Here is a 27,500-nt window from a genome sequence, read left to right as displayed (position 1 = left end):
TCACAGTAAAACCGTTATACAAACCAAACATTTTATATTATTTAGTTTAATGTCTAAAAGACTTTTTGTTTAATTGGAGAAGGAAACTGAACTAATTCTTAAATTGATCAAATCAAATGAACACCATGTCAAATGTGTCTGAACAATTTGTCTACAACTTTGTCAATGTCAAGTTTCTTTTATAGCAAACTCTTAATATGTTCTTTCAACAGTTTAACTTTAAATGGCTGTCACAAAGACGGCTGTAGTGGGTGACGTCAGACCAGAAACAGGAACCAACACAGAACAGACACAGAGAAAGGGAGTTTGGTGAAGCGGAGCGCTTGCTTGCGCTCAGCATTTAATAAATGAACAGGTAGAAAATAAAAGGTTGAAAGACAAACAAAACATGGACACGGCACTGGTAGCCAAAACAAAGAGCCAAACAAAACGGACTACACAGACAAAAATGGTGAGCTGTTATTATGATTTTACCATTATGATTTACTGTTACCTTAGTCTCCAATCCCATTCTCCACTCACCGAACACACAACCCAGAGTGAGTGAAAACATGCTGCTTTTATGCAGCTGTACCGAGACTCGATTTGCTAATCAATCATTCAATTGGAGTCTCGGTACAACTGCACGTGAATTAAGTGCAATTCCCGTGCCTAAATACAAATATACATTTTAAACACTTATGCTTGTAATCCATATTATATCCCATGTACCAATGACTATGCACCAAGATTAACACACTACACGCAACATACAATACAGTAATACGCACAGGGGTGGGGCAACATTGCAACAATGACTTAATAACATATATTCCCAATTCAGATACTTCAATAATTTTATTTTAATCCATTGATCTGTTATGAAGTCATTTAAGCTTTCAATGGAAGGTCCAGTTGTTTTCATCTGTCTTTGTTCATACAAAATGGAGTTGAAGCAGGTTTTAAGACATCCTAGCCTTTTGCCAATTTTTGATGTTGATTAATATGAAACACTACCTTAAGCATTTTCTAATGCTCATTATTTTATACCAAATTTTAAACCTGTCCTACGCTTTTCGTTCGCTATGTTTGGATGATGTGTCAATGCTGGGATTTCAAAGCAGCACTTGTGGTTACTAGGGAAAATCAGTATGAACACATATTTAGGCTTTTACATACAGAGTGACAAAGATTCAGAGGTAGACAAGAGGTGGCTTTAGCGGTGCCGTTTCATGAGAATGGAACTATATTCACAGGAAAAAAAAATTATAACTTTAAAAACCTCTTTTTCCATGCACACAATTTGAAAACTGGCATTTTGCGTGACGCAGGGTGGACCTTGGCCTGACAATTTTTCAGGAATTCTGTGCTGTATGCAAGGAATTTCAAAACAAACATATTCGTCATGAGTTGGTATTACTGTGCTATTACAGCACCTGCACCAGAAACTGTGCTGTTATGTCAACATCCGGATCTCTCTTACTATCTGGATCAGATTCCCAGGAATCTGAATCCTTTCTTTCAGTTTCAATAGAGCCTATTTGGCATGCTGTGATTGGCTGAAATTCATACAGAAAGTTTTTACCAATATATTTCTAGCTCTTAAGAGTCATAGTTCCAGTGCTCTTGTGAGATTTGCCATCTTGGTTTGTTGAGCGCTTCAACCAGTGACATTACAGGAAAATGGCAGTGTCAATATGGTGGAACATGTGCCGGTTGCAGTAGTTTTAAAAGTCTTATTGTGTTATAAGATAAACACAAGGGTGTTTTGAGTGGGAAATGTTATCTTTAGCACTTGATGAATACTTTCCACCTGTTTCCCTTCCCCTTTAGATGACTGAAGTGATAACTGAACTTGAAAGGATTGCAGTGTGTGCTAGTGAGAGAAAGCTGTCCTAGTTCGGTACTATCCCTGTTACTGTAACCACCGGCCTTCTATAGACTCACATTAAATACACTGCATGAGCCTTTATAATCCGTTTAAAAAATCTGCTTCCCATTTTGAACATGCTTGAACACACATCCTTCTGCCAGAATAGTTAATAGTGTTACTCTGATGTAAAGAAAGCTACGTACTATATTTTGAATAGATTACATTGTTACAGATTTAGCTGTTCATTTTTTAAGGCTCTGTTTAAATTGAGGTCTGGGTTTGCCTGAGAACTTGTAAATAATATTTAATAATGATGTCCAAAAATTCAGAGTATTGCCTACAATATTTTTGTTTACCAATCTTACTAACATAGCTGTATGTAGAGTAAGACTCCATTGGAAGTAGTTCTGTACTTCAAGTGTTTAACAGTAAAATAAAATCAGTATTACTAACAAGGATTCATTTTTCATGTCGGTGACCAAGACTGACAACTGTGTTCCCCAATTTCTGGGTTGCCTAGCAATCAACAAACCTTTTTAAGGCATAGGGTTGGGTAAAGGCCCAGTTGAATCTGACTTTCATTTTGGGTTCTCGCCATGACTTGCGAAGAGGAATTTAAATAGCTCTTCATTGGTAATTGAGAATGGAAAGAGCTAGGCATATTCATCTACTTCCAGTATGTGTCTAAACCAGTCACATGATTAAATTACTTTCACAGGATTTTCAACCAGTCATTTTCAGTCCAGTGCCAAGCACATACATTTGTTGATGCCTGTTGTCTGTATAAGCAAGTGACACAACAAGGTCAATTTTTATTTTTGGAAACTTCAGCAGACACCAGCATCTTAATGTGTAAATCTTCTTAAAAAGCATCCCAGTGGTAATATAGAGTTTAAAGGGCTGTTGTATTTAGACCACATGTGTGTATATAGACCCCATTCTCTATAAAGATACATTTTTTTTTTATTTGACAGCCACTCATTCTTCATATCTAGGTTGGTACCTTTTTAATGTTAGTCCCCCATCCCTAAAGCAACTCATGTTAATCAGAAAAATAAATTACATGATGACCCAATTTGAACGTATATTTTTGGTGCAAGGGAATTTTGCCACTTCAATATCCTTTAATTAGACTTTAACACTTCGAGGCTCTAACAAATTAGAGCCATGTAACAAGGTCCACTATACCCACCATAACTATAGCAGAAATTACTCGATAATGCAGCCTGCTGTTGTTTGGAACACAACAGGAACATGGTTGTCAAGTTTCTCCTTAGCTTGTTTCAGAGAAGCATCTTATTATCATTATCTAGGAACCTCCAAAACAGCTGTTGAAAAGCAAACAAACAAGAAAGCAAGCCAAGCAATGTCACCAGAGCAATAGTATGAATGTTTGGTTTAGCTGTAACAAATGATACTAATGCAATGTATTGTGCCAGTAAAAGCAATCTGCATTGCTCTCAAATCCTGGGTTGTTAATAAGCAAATTGAGTATTTCGATTTGAATGTACAGCAGAATAGGAATAAGATCCTGGCTGAGATCATTGTTTACACATCGCCTTACCCTCTGGATAGTGAGCGTGTTGCTGCATGCTCTTCTCTCTCACAGGCTGTTTCTGCTGCAGTGTTTTTCTTACCAGCAGACAGGGTTTTGGAACGAATAATTTATGTGCTGCTTTAACAACTTTCAAACCTTTAAAAAAATAATTAAAAAAAATTTACTGTTTTGCCTTATCTGTTGATAAACAAAGAGCGAGAGAGAGTGGGTGTTCAAAGGTAGTTTAAATACTGAGACTCCAGGAGCTCAGCTAGTTCTCTTATTTGCTTTGGGAGAGGAGTTGGGAATGTGCTTTATTTTGTAAATCAGAATCCTGAGATGGCAGTGCGACACATCTTCATTTTTAAAAAAGGAAGGAGGGAAAGTTACAGGAGGAGGAACCAGCTTGCATAAGATGCACAGACTTAGTAACTGCCGGTGATGATGCATTGTTGCTTTAGGTTAACACCCCCTACAAAGAATGCAAAGTGGTAGCTGCCTGTTGGATGATATGCAGTATGTTTGGCTAAGGCAGTTACAGTGACACGGAGCATTTCATTATCAGAAGGACGAAGAGGGATAAAAAGTGGTTCAGCAGTTGGTGTCGGTTTTTTCCCTGGGGTAGAGGTTGTTTGGGTCAAGCTAAAAAGAAGGGGAAATGTGTCCAGTATCCTCTGGGAACTGACTGAGTAATTACAGGACTATAAGGACACTGTGCCCCCTGGACATGCTGGGTGCTACAGCTGGCTGCAGATGAGTGTCGACAAATCAAGTTGTGCTTTGATTGCTTTGCAATTCGGACCATGTCTGACTCAAGCTTTTGGACAGTTCTTTCTAACTTTTCCATGCCTCATTTCCTCACAAGATCAAGACTTCGCAGGTCTAAAAGGTAATTCATATATATATATGAATATATATATATATATATATATATATATATATATAGTGTGTGTATGTGTGTGTGTGTGTGTGTGTGTATGTGTATATATATATATATAGTATGATTTGAGTGGTACTAAGTGACAGCCTTTAAAAAAAAAAAAATGATCCTAATTTACAGTTTTAAAGGTGTAGTGTAGAATTATACAAAGAATAAGGAAGCAATACTATTTGTTTAGGAGTGAATGGCTGGCTATTTAAAACCTATTATTATTGAGCAATAACACAATTGCAAGGAAGCTGCTTGTTAAATGTACTTCAGTAAACCTATTGAGGTAGCAATATCAGTTGGCAAACAAACAAAGCCAGGGAGTCTTTATTCTCTTGGTTTTGTGCTCGCCCAATTGTTAATGTGTAGTGACCTTGTTTACACAGCAAACAAAGACAAAGCTAAAGCTGTGGTTGTTTCTCATGTTTGTTTAAATTGTGTACAACTTTAGAAAAATGTGTGATACATGTGAGGAAAAATAAATGAGTTACAGTCCTTCAAAAAGCATGTACCATCATGCTATAACGTGTTTGAGTGTGGCCCTGCATCATGACCTATGGTAAGTGGCTAGACCTCCTTGTACCTCTACCATGTGTTAAACTGAGAAAGGACACCAGAGGATACCCATGTACAGTTGCAGTATTAAAAAAAATGAGAAAAACCACAAAGAAAGTGATTTCTTTAATTTCTAATTATTCTATTGAAAGATATAAATTAACATTTTTATAACATATTAATTTCATTAATTATTTAAATTAATTTGTTTCTTAGTAGACGCTCTTATCCAGGGCAACTTACAGTTGCTACAGAATTTCACAGTACAAAGTATTGCATTATAAAATATCACATTACAAAATATCATAATACAGATAAGAGCACTTATGAAAGTACAATAAGATCAAATTCAAGTAAGAGCAAAATAAAGGATACAGTAAATTATAAGCGAGAGCGAATTTGAACTTATAGTAAGTACTTGCTTATATGACTAATGTTCAGTATGAACATGGAGTAAGTATGATAAATGGATGAGTGATTTAAAACAAGAGCAATTACAAAAAACATGAGTACGGTTGCGTATAAGGATAAAATCAAATACAAGACACAGCAAGTAGTTATAGTTAGGAGCAGTAGTTGAATGTGGCAAGATATGGAGCAGTTTAGTGCAAGTACAAGCAGATGCAAGTACTGGTACAATTGGTTGCCATATAGTCCAGTATGGTCAACGGTTGTGGTGTTTACAGATGCTGTCTGAACAGGTGTGTCTTGAGGAGACGCCAGAAGGTTTCATACTTTAACAAGAGTATTTGGGCAATCAGCATATTTTGTATGAAACCCATTCGCTGAACATTTATTGACAATTACCATGATTGAAAACCAACACCTGAAAATGATAATGTATAGAATAAATAAATACATTGTCTACAAGTGATGAAAAATACATTTGAATTTGTGATTTAAAAAAAAAAAAGCAACAAAAATGGTTAAAACTAAAGAGCACAGGAGCGATCTCAAAATAGCAGTGATAAACCTAAACGAAAAGGAGAAACTACCAGAAAAATAGCAAAAACCTAAAAGCACTGTGTGGGCTATTATTGAGAGAAGATGGCCAAGAAGTTAACGAGCGAACAATTCGAACTGATTATATCTTCCGACAAATCCAAAATATAGCATTTCTTTTTTCACCAAGAAATCAACACTGTGTTGATTTTTTTCACCAAGAAATCAACATTTAACAAAGACACTTTTATACTTAGGCCAGTGTTCTAACACAGTGTTATACACATTTCAGGCTTTTAACTGACGTGGGCTTCAGACTGAAATCCCCTTGGTTTGGGTGACCGTTTCGTTGAAATTGACAAAATTTACATTTTCATTTAAAAATTAAAATTTTGAATGCAATTCACATCTGATTATCAGCTTATGTAAGTACACATATCATATAATGAAATATTAAGGGCTTATAAACAAGTTTATACAGTTAAAAGCATAGATAATCATGAAAAACCTGGTTTCAAGCAGGTGTACTCAAACTTTTGACTGGTACTGTATATTTGATAAGCTTTACTGTATTTGGGTTTTTATACAGTTTATTTCCATACATGTAATATTATCTAGTGACCCTGTGTACATTATAATGTACATTATTTTTTATTGGTTATTATGGTTTCCTGAAATTAAGAGCTGGCTTCTTTTGGTCTCAATTATCAGTAGTTCAAAGGGGAATTAAATCAAATAAACAGAAATATAAATATCTACATTCGATATTAAAAGCTTTAAGATACTCATGCATTACTCTGCTTTATACACACTTTCATTTTCCTGTTTATTGTTTGACAAGTCTAGCCCTTATAAGAGTTGAAAGCCAGGTAAAGCATAGGTAATCATTGAAGTCTAGAGAGGTATGGGAAAGCAGATAAAACAAAACATGGTAAATGCATAGTATAATCAAGTGGAAAGGGAGGGGGGAGGAGGGGGGGGGCTACTCCAAAAATACAGTGCAAAGATACCATGGTGAACCTTTATGAGGGACAGTACTGTAGCTGCTCTGTGAAAGTCAACTAGCATATTGTATCAAAAATAGAAGAAATTAGTATTTTTTTGGGCCCTTAAAGTTCATTACCTAATGTTATCTTACAGTGCATTATTTTCTCCTTGTTATTTTTTAGGTATTAAGACATATTTGTCTTCTAGAACCATTTTTTACACAAAACCTAATACAGGACAGAAATTAAAGCAAACCTTGTTGACATTCTAAGCTGTTTATTCTGGTCTGCTGAAAAGTTTCTAGCTGTAGGGATAAAAGTATTGTCCCACTCAAAAACTGCCTGCCACTATGTCAGTTTGTGAGATGAATGAGTACTATGTGATCTACTGCAACAACATGCAACAGTATGTACAATTTAAAAACAAAATAAGCATGTGAATATAATTTTGAAGGAATATAAGGTCAAACAAAACAAAAGAAAATATTGAGTGGGACTCTACATTTTTATTACGAGAACCAGTGACACATTGTCAATATTGTTGCAGTTTCCTCACCTGTAAGTTGTTTTAACTTTTAGTTATTTTTTTATTCCATTATTATGTGGAATTGCAATATGACAGCATCATCACTTGTGGTTATCCAACCTTTTTAGCAAGGGAGCTGCTGTATGACAACGGAATGATTAACTGCAGTGCAGATCATTAACAACTGTCTGAAATATGAATGACAATGATGACATTGAAGGTCAGAAGCTTTATAAGGCAAGATGACTGCTAACTATACAGTATATCGTGTCCCCTAGGTATTTTGATGTGCAACACAGACCGTTAGTAACACTGGCTAAATAGATATATTGTCACTGTGGATTAATTGCTGCTTGCCATCCTTTCCATATTTGGCACGTTGACATGACAGTAGAATTATGTGTACTAGTAAATGGGTTGTATCATTTATCATGTTTGCCCAAGGCGATTTAAAAAAAAAAAAAAATTTAGTAGTTTTCCATTTTTAAACTTCTCTTTTCTGTCCAATTTAGGATTCCTTCTTTCCTCAGGATCCTTCATACAAATGGCATGAGACTTAACCTAGTTTTACCACGTGTGAAACATCACTTTTTGCATGGACTGGTTTGCCTTCCTGAATTGTACTGCGTTATTGACGAACCTCTGGTTTTAGCAGGACCAACTGTGGTCAGTGGGCTAATGGATCTGGGTGCCTTTTACAAGTTGCTGATTCATGCATTTTTTTTTTCTCCACTGTGTGAAACATAAGATTTCAAATCTGGATGTTTCGAGGAGGCAATGGTAAACTGCAGACCTTACATATTACAAGCATGTTTACCATGTCCTCCCGTTTTTACATTCAAGTCTTAAAATAATTGTATTTGTTATAGGACTGCTACTGTGTCTTGAAATGTGAATGGCTATGAGCGAGAAGCAAAGTGCTAAAATGCCTGAATTCTATAAAAGTGACTGGTACAGTATATTACTTTTTAATATGCTTAATCCCAGGCAGGGATCTGGTTTATAAATAGACTTCTTTTAAATGTCATCCTCTTTGATGCAATGCGTGTAAACCGGATATTATCTGGTAGCGATTAATCTTTTATGGGTACCGAGTCTTGGTGGCTAGGCTGTGCTGCCCTACTTTACAGCAGAGTAGCAGAGGAACTGTATTTCATATCTGGATTTTTAACACATTTTTGATGTGGCCTTTGCTTGTCAAGGTCATGTTATACCAGCTCATGTGGCGTCTGCTGTACCTCCCTGTGTAAACAGGGCTGAGGAGGTTAACCACTGTGTGACACGTGTATTAATGACAACGACGCCCAAGCCCTTTACATTGCCCTTTGTTGTTTATCATTTGTTAAACTGAGCCTGTTTTAATCGACCTTATAACAGCATGATTTAATGTCATTTTAACCAAACCATGCCACTAGCTCCCTGGTCACATTTTCATGTACTCTAGCTAAACTAAAGGATTAGGTTTAAAGGCTTGGGGTAAAATTGTGATTTTAAGGCTAGAAAGAGTATTATCTGTACATGCTGGAAGCCTGGATATTCCTGGAGCATTTACCTCAAAACCGACAACACGCCTGTCAAACAGACATAACACAGAACCTTTGCTTTCACCTGTAATGCTGTTCTCTGCTAGCAAATACATAAACAGCTTTTTTCTCAAAAGGCTATTATTTAAGTGATAGAGCCCTTCGATGCGGGCTTTACCGTGTGGTAGATGACCGCGACTGGAGTTATGCGTCCCGAACCGTAGATGAGGGCACCAACGAAAGTCGAGGTCATCTACCACATGGTAGAGCCCGCATCAAGAGGGCTCCATCGCTATTAGAAAAATATTTATTTCTTTATTTTCTCTTTAGAAAAAAAACTTTAAACCCTATATTTTACCTTGAACGTCTGATGTTTCGCCAGGTAACACTCAGCTGAGGAAAATAGTTGCTAACATAATTACAATAGAAAAAAACATACACGTAGAGAAAACATTATTATTATTATTTTTGTTATTATTTCTAACATTTTGTATTTATTTATTTATTTGGGATCTTATGCTTTCTTATTATAATTTATCAGGACACGTACAATTGTTGAATAGCCTGTGTAGTTTTGAGTCTCGAAACTTGTTGTTGGAGGCGGGGCGTCATTCAATCAAGCTGGCAGGAAGTGGATTGGCTAGTGCAAAAAGAACTGAAACAGGGTTGGGAGTTTGACTGGCTGGTTTTGAGGGGGAGGGTATTGTTTGGAACCAGCCGATGACAGAATTGTGGACCAATCGTGTTTTCCCTGTTGATTTGCTGTCCAGTAGCTGCGTATTGACCTTTCATTGTGGTTTCCTGTCACACTTACTTTCGCGTGTCTCTAGACCAGCGTCAGAAACTATGTTTAAGTAGTTTTTTATGTTATCAGATTATTTGTAAATTAGAATGTTAAGGGAAGAAGCCTGTATTTATGCATGGATTGATTTTTAAAATGTAACTCACAGTTAAGCACTTCAGCGTTCCAGCGGGCATCTATGCAAAATAAAAGCCGGCTAGATCTGGAAGCTGATTGGCTGTTCACACTCGATCGTTTTCTAATCATGTATATGTGCATAAGGGTGTTAATAGTTTGGAGTTTAAACATTAGCTATGTGTTAAATGTTTAGAGTGTTCCATACATATTTAACTGTTGTTCGCCTTAGAGGTGTTCACCTTGGTGTTTTACATAGTTGTAAATGTGCAGTGTAGGGCAATTTGTCATATTCAATATTCCGTCACAGGTTTTTTCCCCATATACAATGAAATACTGTACACATACACTTTTAAACATAAATGTATGTTGCGGTAATTTATAAAAAGTGATGGGGGGCTTATTGCGATGGCTTTCTAGTAAGTTGCATTCTATTTAACACATTTAATACTAAAGTTTTAAATGCTTAGGAAATGAAACGCCAAATACAGTAACACCCCCAATAAACACACCAAACTAAATCTTAGTGTTCTTCAGGGCTCAAGTACTGTGATGCAGAAAAAAAAAAAAAAAAACTGGCATGAGTGCCACTTAATTGATCCCCATGAGTGGCATCCTAACAGTACTGTTTGTTTTTAGCCTTGAACTATCCACAGTATTGTATTAAGATGATGCTAACCATTGCGTACACACAATCAGGTAGACATACCTCACAAGAAATCTCCAGTGGTCAAAAAATATATAATGATATCAAAAATACATTGTGACAGGGTAGCGCCATGACCCAGGAATTGGACCCAGAGACAAGAAGCTGCAAGGGTTTTTTTTTTTTTTTTTTTTTTTTTTTTTTTTTTTTTTTTTAGTAGTTGCTAATTTAGTTATTTTGTTTAGGCTCGGCTCACCGCTACCACCCCTGCGCCGACTCGGGAGAGGTGAAGACAAACACACGCTGTACTCTGAAGCGTGTGCCTTCAGCCTCCTGCTTTTTTACAGACTGTAAACCCACCATGCAGTCACCCAGAGCTGCAGCGTCGGAGGACAACGCAGCCCTGGGCAGCTTACAGGCAAGCCCGCAGGCACCCGGCCAGACCACAGGGGTTGCTGGTGTGCGGTGAGCCGAAGACACCCTGGCCGACCCTAACCCTTCCTCCCTCGGGCAGCGCTCAGCCAATTGTGCACCGTGCCTGGGAGCTCCCGTCCTCGGTCGGCAAAAGAATAGCCTATACTCGAACCGGCAATGTCCAGACTATAGGGCGCATCCTGCACTCTACACGAGAAAGCTGCAGTTTTAGCGCTGTAGCACACTTATTAAACAAATAACCCAAAAACAAACAAACAGGGCATGAGGGCCAAAATAAAAGGTTTAACAGAAGACTAATCGGTAAGCTGGGCATTAACCTTCACTATCCTAAACAAACCAGTTCGCAACTCGCAGCACAGACTCGCAGCTTCTACCCTGCCATCTTTAATTTAACACTAGCTTCTGTAGACCCTATATTGTTGAAGTATCATGCTGTGAATAACATACCCCTTGTGCAAAATTACATGCATGATAACTCCTGCTTCGGAGTAGTGTTTATAGCTCATCAGTAGTGATAAACTGTGAGCTCCTATCTGGAAGTACACTAGTATTTTTAGCAGTATCTGGAGATCTAGCAATGTATTAAATTTGTATTAGTGAATTCTCATTATTTGAGACTAAAACTGCAACCTTAATTGTTTTCAAATTCAGGTTCTTCTAGTTGCCAATGGAAACCTTTTGCTGATTAGCAAGCGTCATTATAGAACATTGATTTTGCCCAGTGTGATTTGGGATTAAACCCACTATAGGGAATACTGTGTTTGAATTCTGTTCTCCTGAAACCAAAAATGTCTCCACCAGCAATCTGTCACTGGCTTTTTTAAACAGAGATTATAAAGTCTGAAAAGGATGCCATTTGAATTTCTCTTGTGTCAGTACAAAGGGAAATCTGCCCTAAGGATATGTCCACAGAGCTCCCACACAATCCCCTGAATTACAGGAAACTCTGTCTGTCAGGAATACTCAATCCTTTGTTTACACTGTCTTCCTATAGACGTGTGGTTTGATCTCCCATCTTGCTTCTTAGAAAGTTACTCCTACTTTTGTGTTCTTGGAAAATAACATACAAATAATTTACTTTTGAAAAGAATGCTGTTGAGAAGATTTCTAGGAATGCAAGCTTAATTTTGTTTCAGTAATAGCAGGTGGGCAACAGATGTATCAAAGGTAGATCTATAATGGGAAGGAGAAGAAAATAAAGATTCTAGAAAATGTATTTATTGTGGCCAGTATTTTCTTAAAATACAACCCATTGTGGTTAGTTGTTAATGCAGTAGCTCTGTCTTTTTACTTCAATTTGACTTCTTGGTAGCTGCACACATACTGTATATGGTCTAAAAAGGGAGCATTGTTTGTTTTGACCAAACCAAAACACACCTGGCTCATTTCTTTGCACACAGAATTTGGTTTACTATGGGGCATTATTACCTCTTTCCCTTTCACAAATGTGCTACGGACAAGAGGCCTGCTACAGATAGGCTTGGTGGTGACGTCAGACCAGGAAGAGACACACAGTACTGCATATTTAATACTGCGGCCAAAACAAACAGACAAACACAGTGAAGAAGTATCGTGCTGGTGTGAAGCCAGCACGAGTAGCAATTGTTGCTATATTCATTTACGTTCCTCATCTGAGCACAACCCAAGCCCGCATGCGATCCTTGCCTCTTTTAGGCAGCTGTGCCTGGGCTCAGTTTGCTTGTTAGTCATTCAATAGGGCCCAGACACATTCTGCATGTGAAGTGATTTGTCAGGGAAGGCAATTAATTCTTCCCTGCCGACCTAAAACACCTATGTTCACATACATTTTAAACAGTAACAACACAATACAAAATAATACAAACTAAAACCAAACACCCACAGGGGCAGGGTGTACCCTGTCACAATACCCCACCTAAGAACTAATCTTTATCTGCAGTTTCACCACAGGAAACAGCTACAAGAACCACTCTCAAGATGTGCAGAAATATACTAGTAAAGTAACATATTTCATTGCTGCTTCTGAATGACCCCTTTTTCTGCTGCTGCTGTTGTTGTTGTTGTTACCGGTATGCTAGACTGCTGCTGTTTTTGTTATTATCTGAAGGCGTAGACATGTTAGTACAGACCTCGGCTTGCAGTTCTTTTTGTTGGGACATAGTAAACACACCATGTCTGTTCTGTTTTACCAGCACTATTAGTAAAGTACTGTACAGTTTCTGACGTCATAAACTTAAGATCTGGTGCAGCAACTTGTTTCCAAGTGGGTGATTCAGCTGCAGGATTTGTGCAATGAATGAAGCACTTAAATACTGAATAATCAATGCTGTAGTATGTTTGTTTTTTTTTTGTTTTTTTTTTCTTCCTGCTGTTAGAAACTGCTGCTAGGACATTGTAATACATGTTTATCCAGTTCTTGAAGTGCTCTTTACCAGTTACTGTGCAGTGTATTAAAGCAACCTACTTTTAAGTTACCTATTTAAGTATGGTTTAAAACCCTGTCTTGTCCCAGTTTTGTGTTGTTTTGTTTTGTAAAATGAATGTAAACTACAATAAATGTAATGAAGATTATTTTGGCTGACCAGTTTTTGTCCTGTTCAATTGAGTGATTTAAATAAAATCACAGAGAGTGTTTGGAGTCCCATTTAAGCATGGACAGACAGTGGCATATTGTTTCCCAAGACAGCTGCTTGAACTGGGTTATAAAAATAATCTCAGCGTTACATAGAGTGTGGAGTGTGTGTTGCCAACAGTGGTTCCCTGTGTTGGTATGTTCAGATTTTCCATTGAGAGGACAAGGTGTTCTACCTCTTAGATTACTGATGGAACCAAGGCAAAGGTTGCATTAATTAAATTGTCTGCAACATTTTCAAAAGTAGTCTGTGTATCTTCAGTAAAGTGTAGGAAATGAATTGCACAGTAGTTACATAGTATTTTGGGCAACAGTATATCTACCATGGATAAATAAAATGATTATTTGTGGAACTATGAGCACACTCCTGTTTTTTGAGTTACTGTGGAATTTACCAGAGAAACACAGTTTGTTTCACATCTGAAGCTATTTGGGGGCTGCAAAAAGGCATTTTTTTGTGAGCAGGGATCTTCTTACTGGCAGATGTCATTTGAAGACTTGAATGAAAATAGTGTTGCACTAGAGCTGTGAAGGTGTCTGGAATATCAGCTCTTCACTCAGTGTAACAATCAATCTTAATTTTGGGAACATTAAGATCAAAATCACAAGGGCTCAGCAAAGTCACCTCTCCCTGATGCAGGGTCAAAACGAGAAAACCGCTCTGGAAAATTCAGCAACGTGATCGATTGCAGTCGCATTCAGGCAAATGGACACTTTCCAATTTGCACCTGTACAACTCTGCTGTGTTTTGAGATGAAAGGTGTATTGTAACAAGTTATATCCAAGAAATACATCATTTTTATTTGGCCTTTTAATTGTTATTCTAAATTGCCTGATGTCATACTCACTGCATGGGTGGTATTTGTACTGTATGGTGTAGACCATTTTAGAGTGAGTTTTTTTTTTTTTTTTATCTATCAAGGTTTTAAAAAAAGAAAAATAAAAACATTTTCGTGCGTTATATACAGGTACTGTACCTATTCATTTAGAAAGTATAAAAAAATTATACTAAGAAAAGTGTTTAGTTGTGTGGCTTCTCTTTTCACATTATGCACAGTACAACATATATGCTTCAAATGTGACATCTATAATGGTGAGTGGGCTTATTTAACACTAGAACTGCCACTGCCATCATTTTGATAGTTTTCACTTTTCAAATTTGAATTACTCTGCGTGTGAAAGATACGTAGTTGTCCGTTCCTAATTTATTTCCGAAATACATGTATATTTGAAAGGCAGGATCGCAAAAATGAAAATTATAATCTCCTCTACCTAGGGCCGCCAGAAATGCCACTTTGACATGTGGTTTTTATTTTGAATATAACCTACAATATTCTATTTTATTTTGTTTACAAGCCTGATATCTCTACTGGACCTGACAGCCATTAGTTCCTTTGTTTTGTACAAGGAATGCACTGGTGAAAATATCAGTAGGAGAGATGTCATCTTGAAGCTAGCCACAGTGCTTTGGCAGAAATATTTCGATCAGAAAACTGAAAAAGCAGCAGCCTGCAGTTCAACCTGGATTCTGTGCTGCACCAAGCGACACATACGCAAGAGAAAACATATGTTACTTTCGTTGTTAAATTAAAAAGCACTTTCATTTTTAAAGTTTTGTGTACATACACCTGTTTACACACTAGTTTCTTTTTAAATGTTTATTATATTTTTTCATTTTTTGAAGTAGTGCTTTATATATGGTAAGTTAGAAAATAAACCCTTTTATGTTTAATTGTTCATTTAAATACTGTGTTTTGGCTGTGCAGATGTTTGATATGATGTGCTTGAATAAAACTTTTGGGTTGTATCCGATAGTTTTTCAGTTTAATATTGCTGTTTATGAGTATAACCGCGGTGGTTCTAGTATTAACAAATAGAAATACAGACTTGTGTTTGCCACTAAGGGGAGGATTAAATCAAACAATAAAGCATCGCTATTATGCCATGCATTATTTCCTGTTACAGGGTGTAACAGAGATGGCTTTGTGGTGACGTCAGACCAGGAAGAGAATCGACACACAGGATTGCGAGGTAAGCGCGGCTGTGCGTTTTATTAATAAAAACGTTAAACAAAACCACACGTTGGCACAAAATAAACATCACGATGGCCAAAACAAAACAGACAACACACTGTGAACAAGTGTCCTGCTGGTTCAAAGCCAGCACGAATAGCAATTGTTTACTTTCAGTATCTGTTCTTACTTGTCTCTTTCCTCCTCTGGACAACCCAACCTCGATCAGCCAAAGCTGCAGATTTATATACATGTGACTGTCTCCAAAGTAACAGTAAATTAATTAATCTGCAGAATGTCACATTCTACACCAGTTTAGCATGGGTGGGGAATTTTAACCCCATCCATGCTGCAAAACAATAATAACAAAACATTGTGTTTTTACGTAGTAAACAATGCGTTCTTAAATAATAATATGAAACAAATACATACTCGCACAGGAGCGGGGTGTACCCCGTCACACAGGGATGTTCAATCAGACTTCCACACAGAATGCTCCATGAAGATGTGTTTTGGCAAAAATGCCATACTGTTCGCATTTGAAGTTTGGTTTTTAAATATTTTTGTAAACATAGAAATATCATATGTGTTGTATTTTTGGATGAAGTCTGCCCCAAGTGGAGTGTAGATGTACTCTAACCAGTGAAAAGGGTAAATATCTGAAGTGGACATTCAGCTTTTGTGTAAGAGGACTTGTGGGTTATGATTCTGTACTGTATGTTCCCTGAATTTGGAATAGAAACTGTTCTTAGACTACAAACTTGTGTCTTTCTTCAGAACCACAATCACATAGGCTTTTGTTGAGATAAAATATGTGCATTTTATACAGGAAATGGAATTGCATTGCCACATTATATACTGCCGTAATATCACTAAATGCCAAAGCATTGACCCTTTTGAGCATGATAAAATTCGACTTATGTTGTTATGACTGCAATATTGGAGAGGTAAAATACAGTGTGCAATCAGAATTTAATGAGGAAATTAATTCTGGCATGGGGACTGACATCTAGATATATAACGGGTTGGAATCGTCAGCTGTGCTATACATAAGAGGTGGTGGAGATCATCCACATGAAGCTACAAAGGAATGTGATTTCTCAGATGACATGCCAGCATAGGCAGTTTTCCAAGTCAGCGGGTACCAGCTTTGTAGTAAAGGTAGCAGTTTGATACTGGCAGTGACTGGAGAGTCCCGAGTCTCTGAATAGGCTTTTAATCCTTGGTAAATGATTCCTTGACTTTTTCCCCTTTTATGGAAGACTTGAATGGTCTGGCTTTATTGTGATTGTATATAAAAAAAAAAAAACAACAATAATTTTGAAATCTTTCCCTTTTGAAATAATTACTGCTATGACCGTGTTGTTGTTATTAGAATTGTGCAAAATAGATAATAATGAAACTGGAACTTCCATTCTACAAGTCAGTCTGTTTTGCTTGGATGGTCCCGGTGCCTGACCAGGTTGTGTTGATCACCAGTTTCTGCTGGTCCTTAAGGACTCTGTAATGGAAGCCACAAGCCTGACGTGCCGATACACAGCATTAGCTGCCAGTTGGAGCCCAAATGCTGTATGACCAGCCATTTATAGATTGAGAGGTTGCTTTAATTTCATAACATGTGTATTATTGTAAGGCTGTTGTTTATACCAATAATAATTATATATGGACACTAGCAAGCTTTTGCTCTCTTTGAAATGTGTGCACTGTGCAGTATATCCGATCAGGTCCAGTGTACTGTATTAAGCCTAAGAGGATCTAATTTGCGTACAGTAAGCATGTTATTAATTAAACTTGTGATGCTATTCACAGACCCTACCCTTCAGAACAAGTGCAGGTTGTCACTGCTTGTCCGATACTACAGTCGTGTTGGTGGACAGGATTGTTTAGTTCTAAACATTCTTTTGTAAATGTTATTAGTGGAATGCTTTGTATATCTTCATTGAAAGTTCCTATTCCGATTCGCCTGTGCACTTGAAGTGGCAGCTTTCAGTTCTGTTTAGTTCCCTCGTTGCAATGCAATACAGACGAAATGCTAAATATCACAGGCTGTTGAAAAGGACTGTTATTATGTAAGACATTATAGTTTGTGTTTTTTTTTTTATTTTGTGAACTAAACCGTTTCTAAGACATAAATGGTAATATTTCGGGAGAAAATACTGTGAGGAAGAACCAAACTGGTGGTTTATGTACTGTAGAAGTAAGTGATTATCATATGACATGCTATATATAGAAGTAGGATTCATGTTTATCTTATAATAAAGGACCGGTCTCATCTATAGGCTTTGTCTGATTTACTTCTGTTACACGTAGAAGCACTATGCATGCTTTTCTTAGCGACCATTATTGTTATTACTACATAGAAAATGTATTCGTGTGTTCATTAATAAATTTAAATAAATCAAATAATTATACAGGATCCCTCTCTTCTGTAAATGTAGTGTCTCATTCAAAGTGGTGTCAGCATCAAGGGCGGGGTTTACATGCACAAGTCATGACAGTGTTTGCCTTACTTTTCAGAAAATGTGTTGCTACTGAGTTCTGATTTAGGAAAAAAAATGGGTCTTACCAATGCAGATTACTCAATTCATAGTGATTTAGGGGAGGGGATATTTAAATATCTGATCTGTGCACGTTCTGTATTATTTTCTATTTCATTGAGAATTTTTGTAAGCTTGTTTTTAACCTTTTTTTTATACAGTTGCTCAGAAGCTGCCTGCAACTTAGGACTCGGAGCTGTCGTTTTAATGCTGTAGTGCCCCACACAGTTTTAAAAATATAGTTTCGCATTTTAGTAACTTTTAAACGTGTTTTGAAAATACCAGCACAGAAGGCTAAATTTTACACCAATTCATTATTTTTTTGCATTTAATTTTATTCTATTGTTTTCTTGCATTTTTGTACTCTCATATTTACAGAAAAACAGGCTGTGAAAACTTGGCATCCCGAACGCCTAAGCAAATCTCCCCCCATGTTTAAAAGTGTTCACTCTAAACTGGCACATGTCGTATAGTGAGAACTTGAACGAGGCTCACTACTATAATTCTTAAATGCAGCACATAACTTCACAGACCGGGTCCAGACTTGCTGTCAGTAGAGAGACTGATATAATATAAGAGGCAGTTTTGCTGTATTTCTGCTATTTTTTTTTTTTAAGAATCAAATGTTGCTATACAGTTTTCACACCTGAACTTTTTGTGTTCTGTTAATACATTACTGAGTTAAGTCAGAATTTAAATGTGGTTTTGAATTGTGTTTATCAACTTAAATTAATCACTTAACACTGCCTATCAAGTGTTAATATCACGGAAAATAAAACCACATAAGTTTGTGGAAGCCAGACTAAGTTGCAATATTACCCTCGGTGTATACATCCCAACCCATGGTCAAACAATTGTCCCCAGCTTTATTTTGGTATATAAATCATGCATAGTGACTAATTAGCTGCTTTTTGTTTCTGTTAAAACAAGGTTACTCACAAATTTAAATGATAGTGGTGGTAGTATTTAGTCAGCACTGTTTGAATCAATTTATTAGACCTGTACAGTATCATGCTCTGTCTTTTTGATGAGGGAGCAAATAAACCCTGTTTTATTTATAATAATAATAAAATTAGTGAAAGTTGCTTGAAACTGTAAGTTTAACAGACTCATTTTTGGGTAGGATCTTCACAGAGAGCACTAGAAAGTGAACTGTAAACATACTGTTTTGGCACATGGAAATGAAGGAATATTGACTCAGGCAGCGTTTAACTGAACTTTGAAGAAAGCCCTGTAATCAAGTGCAGTTTCAAAACATCAGTATGGTTTGGAAAGACAGACGGAAGACTTATTAAACTCTTCCAGTTATCACTCCGGTGTTTTATTCTACCCTTGAGAAAGCGTTAATTGAGAATATCAACATGAAGTGAAACCTCGTGGTGCTATAGTTCTATGAAACAAAACACAGATGTTTTTTTTTTTTTTGGTTGATTTAGTTTATTTACTGTAAAAACCATCAGCTCAACAAGCTATTAATCTTTCATTTTAACCAGTTTTTAAAATGAAGAGTTTGTTCATATACTGAAATCTGTACATCACACATTGCTGTTTGAAACTCAACTATTGAAGCAATCTAGGCTAGTTTGAGGGCAACTTTAGAAACATTGGGTGCAGCTTGAGCTCACAGTGTTATGCTGTTTTTTTATTTCAAGTAATTTGTGAATTTCTTTTGATGTCAAATAATGATAGCAATGACATTGAACTGGGAAAGTTAGATGTTGTTTTGTTACTTTTGAATTTCTATATTAAAATAATTATTTTTATTAATAAAATCTTCAATATATGAACAAACAAGTAATGTGGTTGAAATGTGTTTAGAACAAAAAATGCACTTTGCTCCTTATTATAGGGTATACTGTACATTAGTGCTGTCGTTAGTTACAGGTGCCGATGGCAGCTGTAACTAGGAAAATAAAGTGTACCAAGGGAGTGTTAAGGTCATGTGATTGCTCTGCTGGCAGATGTAAACAGTGTGTTCAGTATTAATAAAATTACAATATTTCTAATCCGCTACCAAAGAATACGTTTTGCAAAGTATAAATAACAAAAAAGGCAGCTACAGCAGTTTGAATCAATTTGTACCGTGGGCTCAGTTTGAGGTGCTGTAATGTGTTTTTTTTTTTTTTTTTTTTTTTTTTGTAGAAACGTTTTCATACTAACTTTTTGTACTATAACATTCATTAAAATTAAATTGATGCCTATGATGAATTACTTTTTTTGTGACTAATTAGCTATTAACATTTAAAATATTGAGTACTATGATATATGTTTTCAATGGGATGTTGCAAGCCAACAATGTGATTTTCCAGTTGTATTTGGTTGCACATAGTAGTGGCGAAAAAAGTAAGTTTTACAAGGCTCTCGTTTCCTTCTGTATTGTGCGCATTCATCTTTTTTGTGCATGACAGTTCAGGGTGAGAGGTAACAGCTGGGTGTTTTAGTTACACAATGTTCAGAAATTAGGATTGAAGTTACGTTTTTGTGCACATTGTACTGGTTTTACTCAAAGTGATTCCTGTTCAGGAATTTGTGAATGGGAATAATAAGAGACATGCACTTCTTTCTTGTTTTAATGACCAAGAAAAATAACTGCATTTCAAAAATGTTCAATTATACAAAGGTGCCTGATTTAAAGGTTTGATAAAATCATTTTAGTTTTTGCAATTTATTTAGTAAAATTAAAGTGTTTCAGTTTTTTTTTTTAATTTCACTTAATGCATATTCTATGTGATTTTCATCTTTCACAATATTTATTCAAATGAATAAAGGATGGTTTAGATTAGGTTTATTTATAATGTTACAGGTTTAAACACATACATTTTTAATTTGAGATTTTCCCAAGGAGTGCTAATAGTGGGCCGCAGTGTATAATGCAGCTGAACAGGTGGGCCTCAGGTAAAAAAAGTGTTTGGGAACCCCTGCATTAGTGTACCAAAATATATATAATTGTAGTAGTTAAAAAATCAATAAAATGTTGTATTAGAAGTTGATGTGAGATAATTAGAAGTGAAAATGATATAAACATTCTGAAGAATAGTCAAACCCATTGTCTTGTATCTTTTGTGGGGATGACATATATTGCAAGCTGGCATACCTTTGTTTCATGGAGCAAATTATATGGTGCAGTATATCCTGAAAATGTTCTTCTTGTTTTTTCAGCTGCAGGACAAGCAACAGAAAAAGTCTCATAGGAAGTGGTCAGTCTTCAGCACTTCCTCGACCACACTCCCCCCTTTCTGCTCACACAGGTACAGTCCCTTTTGTTGCTGTGTTTGTCACTGACTGAGACTGGTGTGTGCATTGCAGGTGTTTGTCCATGTGCCATTATTCAAGTTTGTTACCTTAAACAGCTGCATATGTGTTCGGGCCTGTCTCTTGTTCAAACTTGCGAATGCTAGGATGTAAACAGCGTATTTATATGTAGTTTCCGTATCACTAAGACCCCACTGCATAACATCTTTCTCTACAGATTGAAAAGCTTGTCTGGCACTGTAAGGCTTTATGCATTACAGGAAGCCTAAGTGTCACAAGCAAGAGACTGTTTGTTTTTAAAGGTAATTGTAAGGATTTCTTTAAATAACATCCTCCATATAATTCAGTCTACTAATTGGCATTGCCAGCAGACATTATTGAAATAATAACACGTGTCTACTGAAACATACATTCCTCGCCACAGCTTTAAGTACAATAAATACAATATATCCTATCTTGTATTGACAGCATGCATGGCATTGTAGGCGTTATTAGACGTACCTATGCCTGTTACCTACAGCACACACCTACACTCTGGCTAAATTGTATAGTGTAGTCTGATTGTCAGTGTTTCTAACTCTGCAGAAATAATTACTCTAAGTAATGGTATTCTTTGTAAATATAAAGGGTTACTGTGTAACATTTGCAGGACATTTTTAATTGAGGACAAAGAGCAGCGCTAGTTGCTTTGAAACTGAGAGTTCATTTCATTAGCATTGAGATAAAAATGTAATTGAAAAGAAGTTGCACATGTGAGTTGTGTGAAAGGATGGTTATTTAAGTTTTTTTATTTTTTGCAAGAAGTAATTCAAACGTGCAAAGATATTACTGACAGTATGCCACCAATATAGGTTTTATATTGTGTCTATTACTAAGGAAAACAAAATGGGCCCTTTTATTTTGAATACAGGAAAAAAAAAAAATGGCACCACTAGTACATAGTATTATTTGTTTTTGTGGCTAATGCCACATCCCGCTAAAATGATTGGGTGATAATGGTTTATAACCAGGGACCATGGAAATACTATACAGATGAAAAAATATGCCTTTTAAAAAAGTTGCACTTGGCCAAACTTATCTATCTTCTTATTGCTGAATGCACCTTTTAAAGTAGTTGCGTGTGCCTCAAGCTTTGCGAGTCAAGAACCCGGACGTCCTCGCAGCTCTAAGAGGCTCTAGTTCAGGGCATGACAGTGGACGTGTATCTTCTTTGGTGGTGTTGCTGTTTTAAATATATGTTTTACAGAAACACTCTCACCCATACACAGAAACAAACAAACAAAGAATCTTCAGCTTTTGGGATCAAACTTAGAGTAAGTAGCGGGTTTACGAAAATATAGCGTCACACGTCCCCACGTGTTGCTACAACTGTTTAAATAATTAACCTGTAATTTTTATTTTCATTGTTAACATCCTGACAACTTTTTGCACTTTTTCAAAGCGCTTTTCAAAATGGCTGCTCTAGAGCACTGGGGTTTGAAATCTGTCTTCTGGTTTTCATTCCAGCTGAGCTCTCAGTTACTTAATTGAACTCTTAATTGATCAATTAGCTAAATTAGACCTTTTTAATTGTTTTCAGATTTTAAACAGTTGGAAATTTCACATTGACTGTACTCTTTTTTTTTTTTTAATAAGTCTTAAAATTGGCAACTTTTTAGGAGCCGAGAACAATTGAAAAGCTCTAATTAAGCACATTATTAGTTCAATTAAGGGCTTAATTAAGTAATTGAGAACTCGGTTGGAATGAAAACCATAAGACGCAGTGGGTCCTCTGTACCAGGATTGTGAAACCCTGCAAATCACTGCAGGAAGAGTGATTTAAAAACATTCTGGTCTAGTTACTCTCTGTATCTCTTGGTTGCTAATTGTTTGACACTATTAGACCAAACTGTCTCCTCTGACTTTTTTGCCGAATATAGTGCAGCCGATTTTGTAAAAATAATGTCAAAGACAGTGTAGGGCAGCGTGGCCTAGTTTTATTTAAGAAAATGGTGTGTTTTCTCTGGCATGTGGTCTTATAGTTGATGATTTATAGCAGCATAGTCACATTAGCCAGAACATCAGGACAAAGAAGGAAGATTAAAGCAAAACCAGGAGCACCACTCATTTTGAACCCATGCATCATGCTGCTTTTCACCTGTCTGAGGTGATTTGTTTTTCAATGTACTGTATGAGTAAGACTTTGTTTTGTTTTTTTTTGTTTTTTAAGAGCTAATAGAACATCCAAATAAGACTTTGAGCTCCAGCACCGGCATACTGCAAAAATCAAATGCATTTTTACCCTTGAATACCCCATTTCTAGAATTCCTCAGATATGAGACTCTCCTTATAGCGCATTATAAATGTTATGCGTCGTCTCAGTTCTAGAAAACCTTAGCATCTCGAAACTCGTGTTAAAAATCAATGTGGATTTCAAGCACTGTGCTGCAGTACAAAATATTACCTAAAAACACATTTCTAAAATATCCTCAAATTATTTTATTTATTTTTCATTTTGTAAAAGCACTAGCCATCTGCATTGGTCATTAGCTGTAAATAACTGTCTTTCATTAAGTGCCAGCACCAGTTAAATGCCCTGTTATTTGCAGGTAATGACCACTGCATTAGATTATCAATATTGAATTAGTACTCTTTATATATTCCAACCTAGATGAACCTTTTTTGCAGGGCTTACGATCGTTTAGCCTGTACAGATTTTGGAACATTTTATCAAAAGCTTTCATCAAATTATAATTTGGCCCTGTTGATCTGCAGACCTCTTAAAGGAACCCCCCTGTTTGTTGTCACAGAGGGCACCATTGTTTTTATATGCGCATTAACTGTTTATTCCCCAAGGCGGATGAGTTAATTACCTGCTTAATGCAAGACCAGCAGTTGGATTTACTTAAACAGGGAAGAAACATCAGCCCTAACCATTATAGTGCAGGAAACATCCCAGGTCTGAAATGCTCAGCTGCCAGGGGTGATCCCAAGGAACAGTGGGGGTCTAGCAGTATGCAAGTACTGCACATATGGACAGAGAATTTGCGGAAGCAGGTTTTCCGTTTCGTGTCTCCCAGGTATTGGTTTGCAGATGGGTGGATGAGAGCTCTAATTGTTGCTGGAAGAGATGAAGGTCACGTTCAGCATTAACTCTGACTCCACTTGCTTTCGAAAGATTACTGAGTTTACTTTTGGGAACCAAGCTGTTTTTTTTGGGGGAGGGGGGGGGTTCCGTTTTGGTGGTGTCTAATTTATGAGGGTAGTAAGAGCATTTATTAGCTAAATACATTGCATGCTGTAAAATATGTATTTAAAACTATGAAGTTGGTGGTAGAATGCCAGATAAACTATAGCTGTAGCAAAGATGCTTTCCATATGGTGCAAACACTATTATATAGTGGGTATTTGTACTTCAGGGCACAACCACAAACTGTAAAATACAATGAGAGGGAATCTATGACTGGCACTGTATGTTTGCACACCAATACCACTTTTACTGCTGATACAGTAGAGTATTTATTTTATGGAAAGGAGAACCATGTTTGATTATTTCAGGTGTCTAATAACGTATCATGAATGGATATGGAAAACAAGCAGGTTGCATCACGTGTTCTTGTAAAAGTCACATGTGTTTTGTAAGTGCACTAGATGGCTGCTTTTGTTACAAGGTTTAACTTTTGTAAAGACATTTGCTGAGGAATAGAACATATTTACACATTATCTTTTTTCAGTGTACGTAGATGAAAATGTATCTTTTTATAAAATATTCAGTCATTCAGGTGTGTTTACAAGTATTCCTGGAAAAAATTTGCTACCTGAGAAAATCCAGCCTAAGCCGTAACACGTGATTGAGAAGTGTACTAAAGAACCAGTAATGGGGCCATTGATTTAAACTATAAACCAGCGGTATCATAGGAGACAGTCAACATGGATGCAGAAAAGGGCAGCCCTGTTTGACAAACCTCTTAGAGTTATTTGAAGAATTCACAGAAAGAATGGACACAAAAACAGCCTTAGACACAACATACTTGAACTTTCAAAAAGCCTTTGACAAAGTGACACGTGAGACTAATCCTGAAATTGTAATATTTGGGAATACAAGGAAATACATGCAAGTGGATACATAAATGTAGGAAGCAGATAGAAGATGCAAGAGGGGAGTTCTCTAACTGGGTCACAACGTACTCAGTAGGGTACCGCAGGGCTCCATGTTTGTACATGTGTTGTTTCTAACTTACATCAATCACTTCGATTGAATTAAATCAGATTTGTAGATGACACGAAGCTTGGGATAGTGGCCGACATACTTTCAGAAACCCAGGAATTCTAAGATGATTTAGAGAAAGGCCTTAGAGTTGTAATAGACTCATTGCTGTCAGCAACCAGCCAGTGAAGAGAAGCAATGAAAAAGGCATATAACAAAAAGTGTACAAGTCGAATGAGTTTATGATAAGGTTGTATAATGCACTGGTGAGACCACACTTGGAGTACTGTGCCCAATTTTGGTCACCACAGTACCAAAGATCGAGGGATAACTCATCCAGCGAGAGCAACCAAATTTATTCCAGGGCTTAAAGGAATGATCTGTGATGAGAGCCTGACTGAACAAAACCTATGTAGCCTAGAATGAAGAAGAATTAGGGGGGGGGCATGTTTGAAGTATTTGAAATCAAACAGTTGTCATGTGTAACTCTAACCAATTCTTTGGCACAGCACTGAAACTAGGACCAGTGGACACAGTTGAAAATTAAGCTGATATATGCTAAGGACAGAGGGAAGGAGACATGTCTTTACACATAGAGTGGTGAGAGTATGGAATAGGTTACCTAGTCATGTTGAGACTGAATTACTTGAATCCTTTACGATCCAACTTAACAAAGTTTTAACATCAATCAGCTACTAGGAACTGGACGAGCGTAGATGGGCCAAATGGCCTCCCCTCTTTTGCAAATTTTCTTATTTCCTCAATCAATTGAAGACATAATGATTCAACAGGATAACTCCTGCAATAACCCTGATCATTTGACAGCAAAAATATATGTATTTTTTGTTGTTGTGGTTTTTTTTTTTTTAATTGAAGCACAGTGAATTCAAGCAGACATGTGATTTAAATGAACTATAATTTAGTCCAGTTGCTATCAGGTGCTAATTTGTGCTTGATTCAAATATGTATTGAACTTTCTGTTGTTGTGTTTTTTTTTTTTTACTTAAGTAAAAAAAATAACTTAATTTAGTCGTGATAGATAAAAGGGCAAGCAGAGTCAGGGGTACTGACATCTGAAGGTGGTTCCTTCTCTTTGGGATTACGTGAAGCCAAGTGCAGTGATGTGATGAATTTCAATGGAACCGGGGTATTGAAGAATCTTTCAATAATGATCCGAGACTGTGTTCTAAAGGCAATCCTCATGAATATTGTAGCAGGAGGTTTTAATATGCCCTGCTGTAGTTTCCAAGGAAAGTCATGAAGTATAAAAGCACCCGTTTTGACTTACTATTTACACTTGGCTAGTATCTAGGCTTGTATTCTTTTTTTGTTCACGCTTTTTAATCCCTTAGCTACTGATAACTTGATACTGCATGTTTTATCTTTTTAGGTTTCTGTGGCTATTAACACCCCTCTCAGTCATGTTTAGTAGAACAAATGGTGTTTGCTGTTTGCAGTTTGACAATGTTATACATGCCAAATAAGGCTTTAGTTGGCTTAAAGTTATAAAATCAAAAATATTAAATTTCTTGTCCGGCGCTTGACAGGTCAAAGTGGGGACGCCCTTGCCTCCAGAGTTCAGTCTAGTATTATAATAAAATAGGGTTTAAAACTCAATAATAATAGTAGTAATAATAATTGTATTTATTTTGTATGGCACCCTTAAAAGCAGTCATCTCAGAGCGCTTCACATGGAAAAGGTTAATAGTGTAGTCCAACAGTATTGTGATTGTAGTGATTTGCACTCTCATGAAAGAACCATGATTCATTTGGTTTATTTATTTCGATGTGATATTTTTAGGAGCATTTGATCTTTTTTGTGACATCCTTGGATTTTGCATCGATTTATGGGAGCCTCAGTAGGCAGAGTTACAGAGGCTCGTGAGAGACTCTAATCGTTGTGTCTAAGATTCCTTGCAAGCAAGTAGGATCAAACAAAAATATTGTGTCTTACGTTCCCGGGGACACACAGAATGGGAAAGGGATGTTTTGCACCGTATAAGAATGAGCTGATTTTGCTAGTCTGTTAACCAGTTTGAAATGATTTTGAAGCAAA

At 36.6% G+C, this 27,500-nt stretch overlaps 1 protein-coding gene across 1 annotated transcript in view; it reads left to right on the top strand.

Moving 5' to 3' along the window:
• Positions 1–27,500, top strand: part of LOC121300729 (microtubule-associated serine/threonine-protein kinase 4-like) — a 163,490-nt gene that overhangs the window by 99,172 nt on the left and 36,818 nt on the right. The window contains exon 6 of the mRNA XM_041229486.1: positions 21,166–21,254. Within this exon, the coding sequence (XP_041085420.1) occupies positions 21,166–21,254 (89 nt within the window). The remainder of the gene's footprint in view (positions 1–21,165; positions 21,255–27,500) is intronic.

The sequence above is a fragment of the Polyodon spathula genome, chromosome 2, assembly GCF_017654505.1.
Source record: "Polyodon spathula isolate WHYD16114869_AA chromosome 2, ASM1765450v1, whole genome shotgun sequence".
NCBI classification, from domain to species: Eukaryota; Metazoa; Chordata; class Actinopteri; order Acipenseriformes; family Polyodontidae; genus Polyodon; species Polyodon spathula.
Note: the sequence above shows the minus strand (reverse complement) of the source record. Positions and strands in the feature narration are given on the sequence as shown.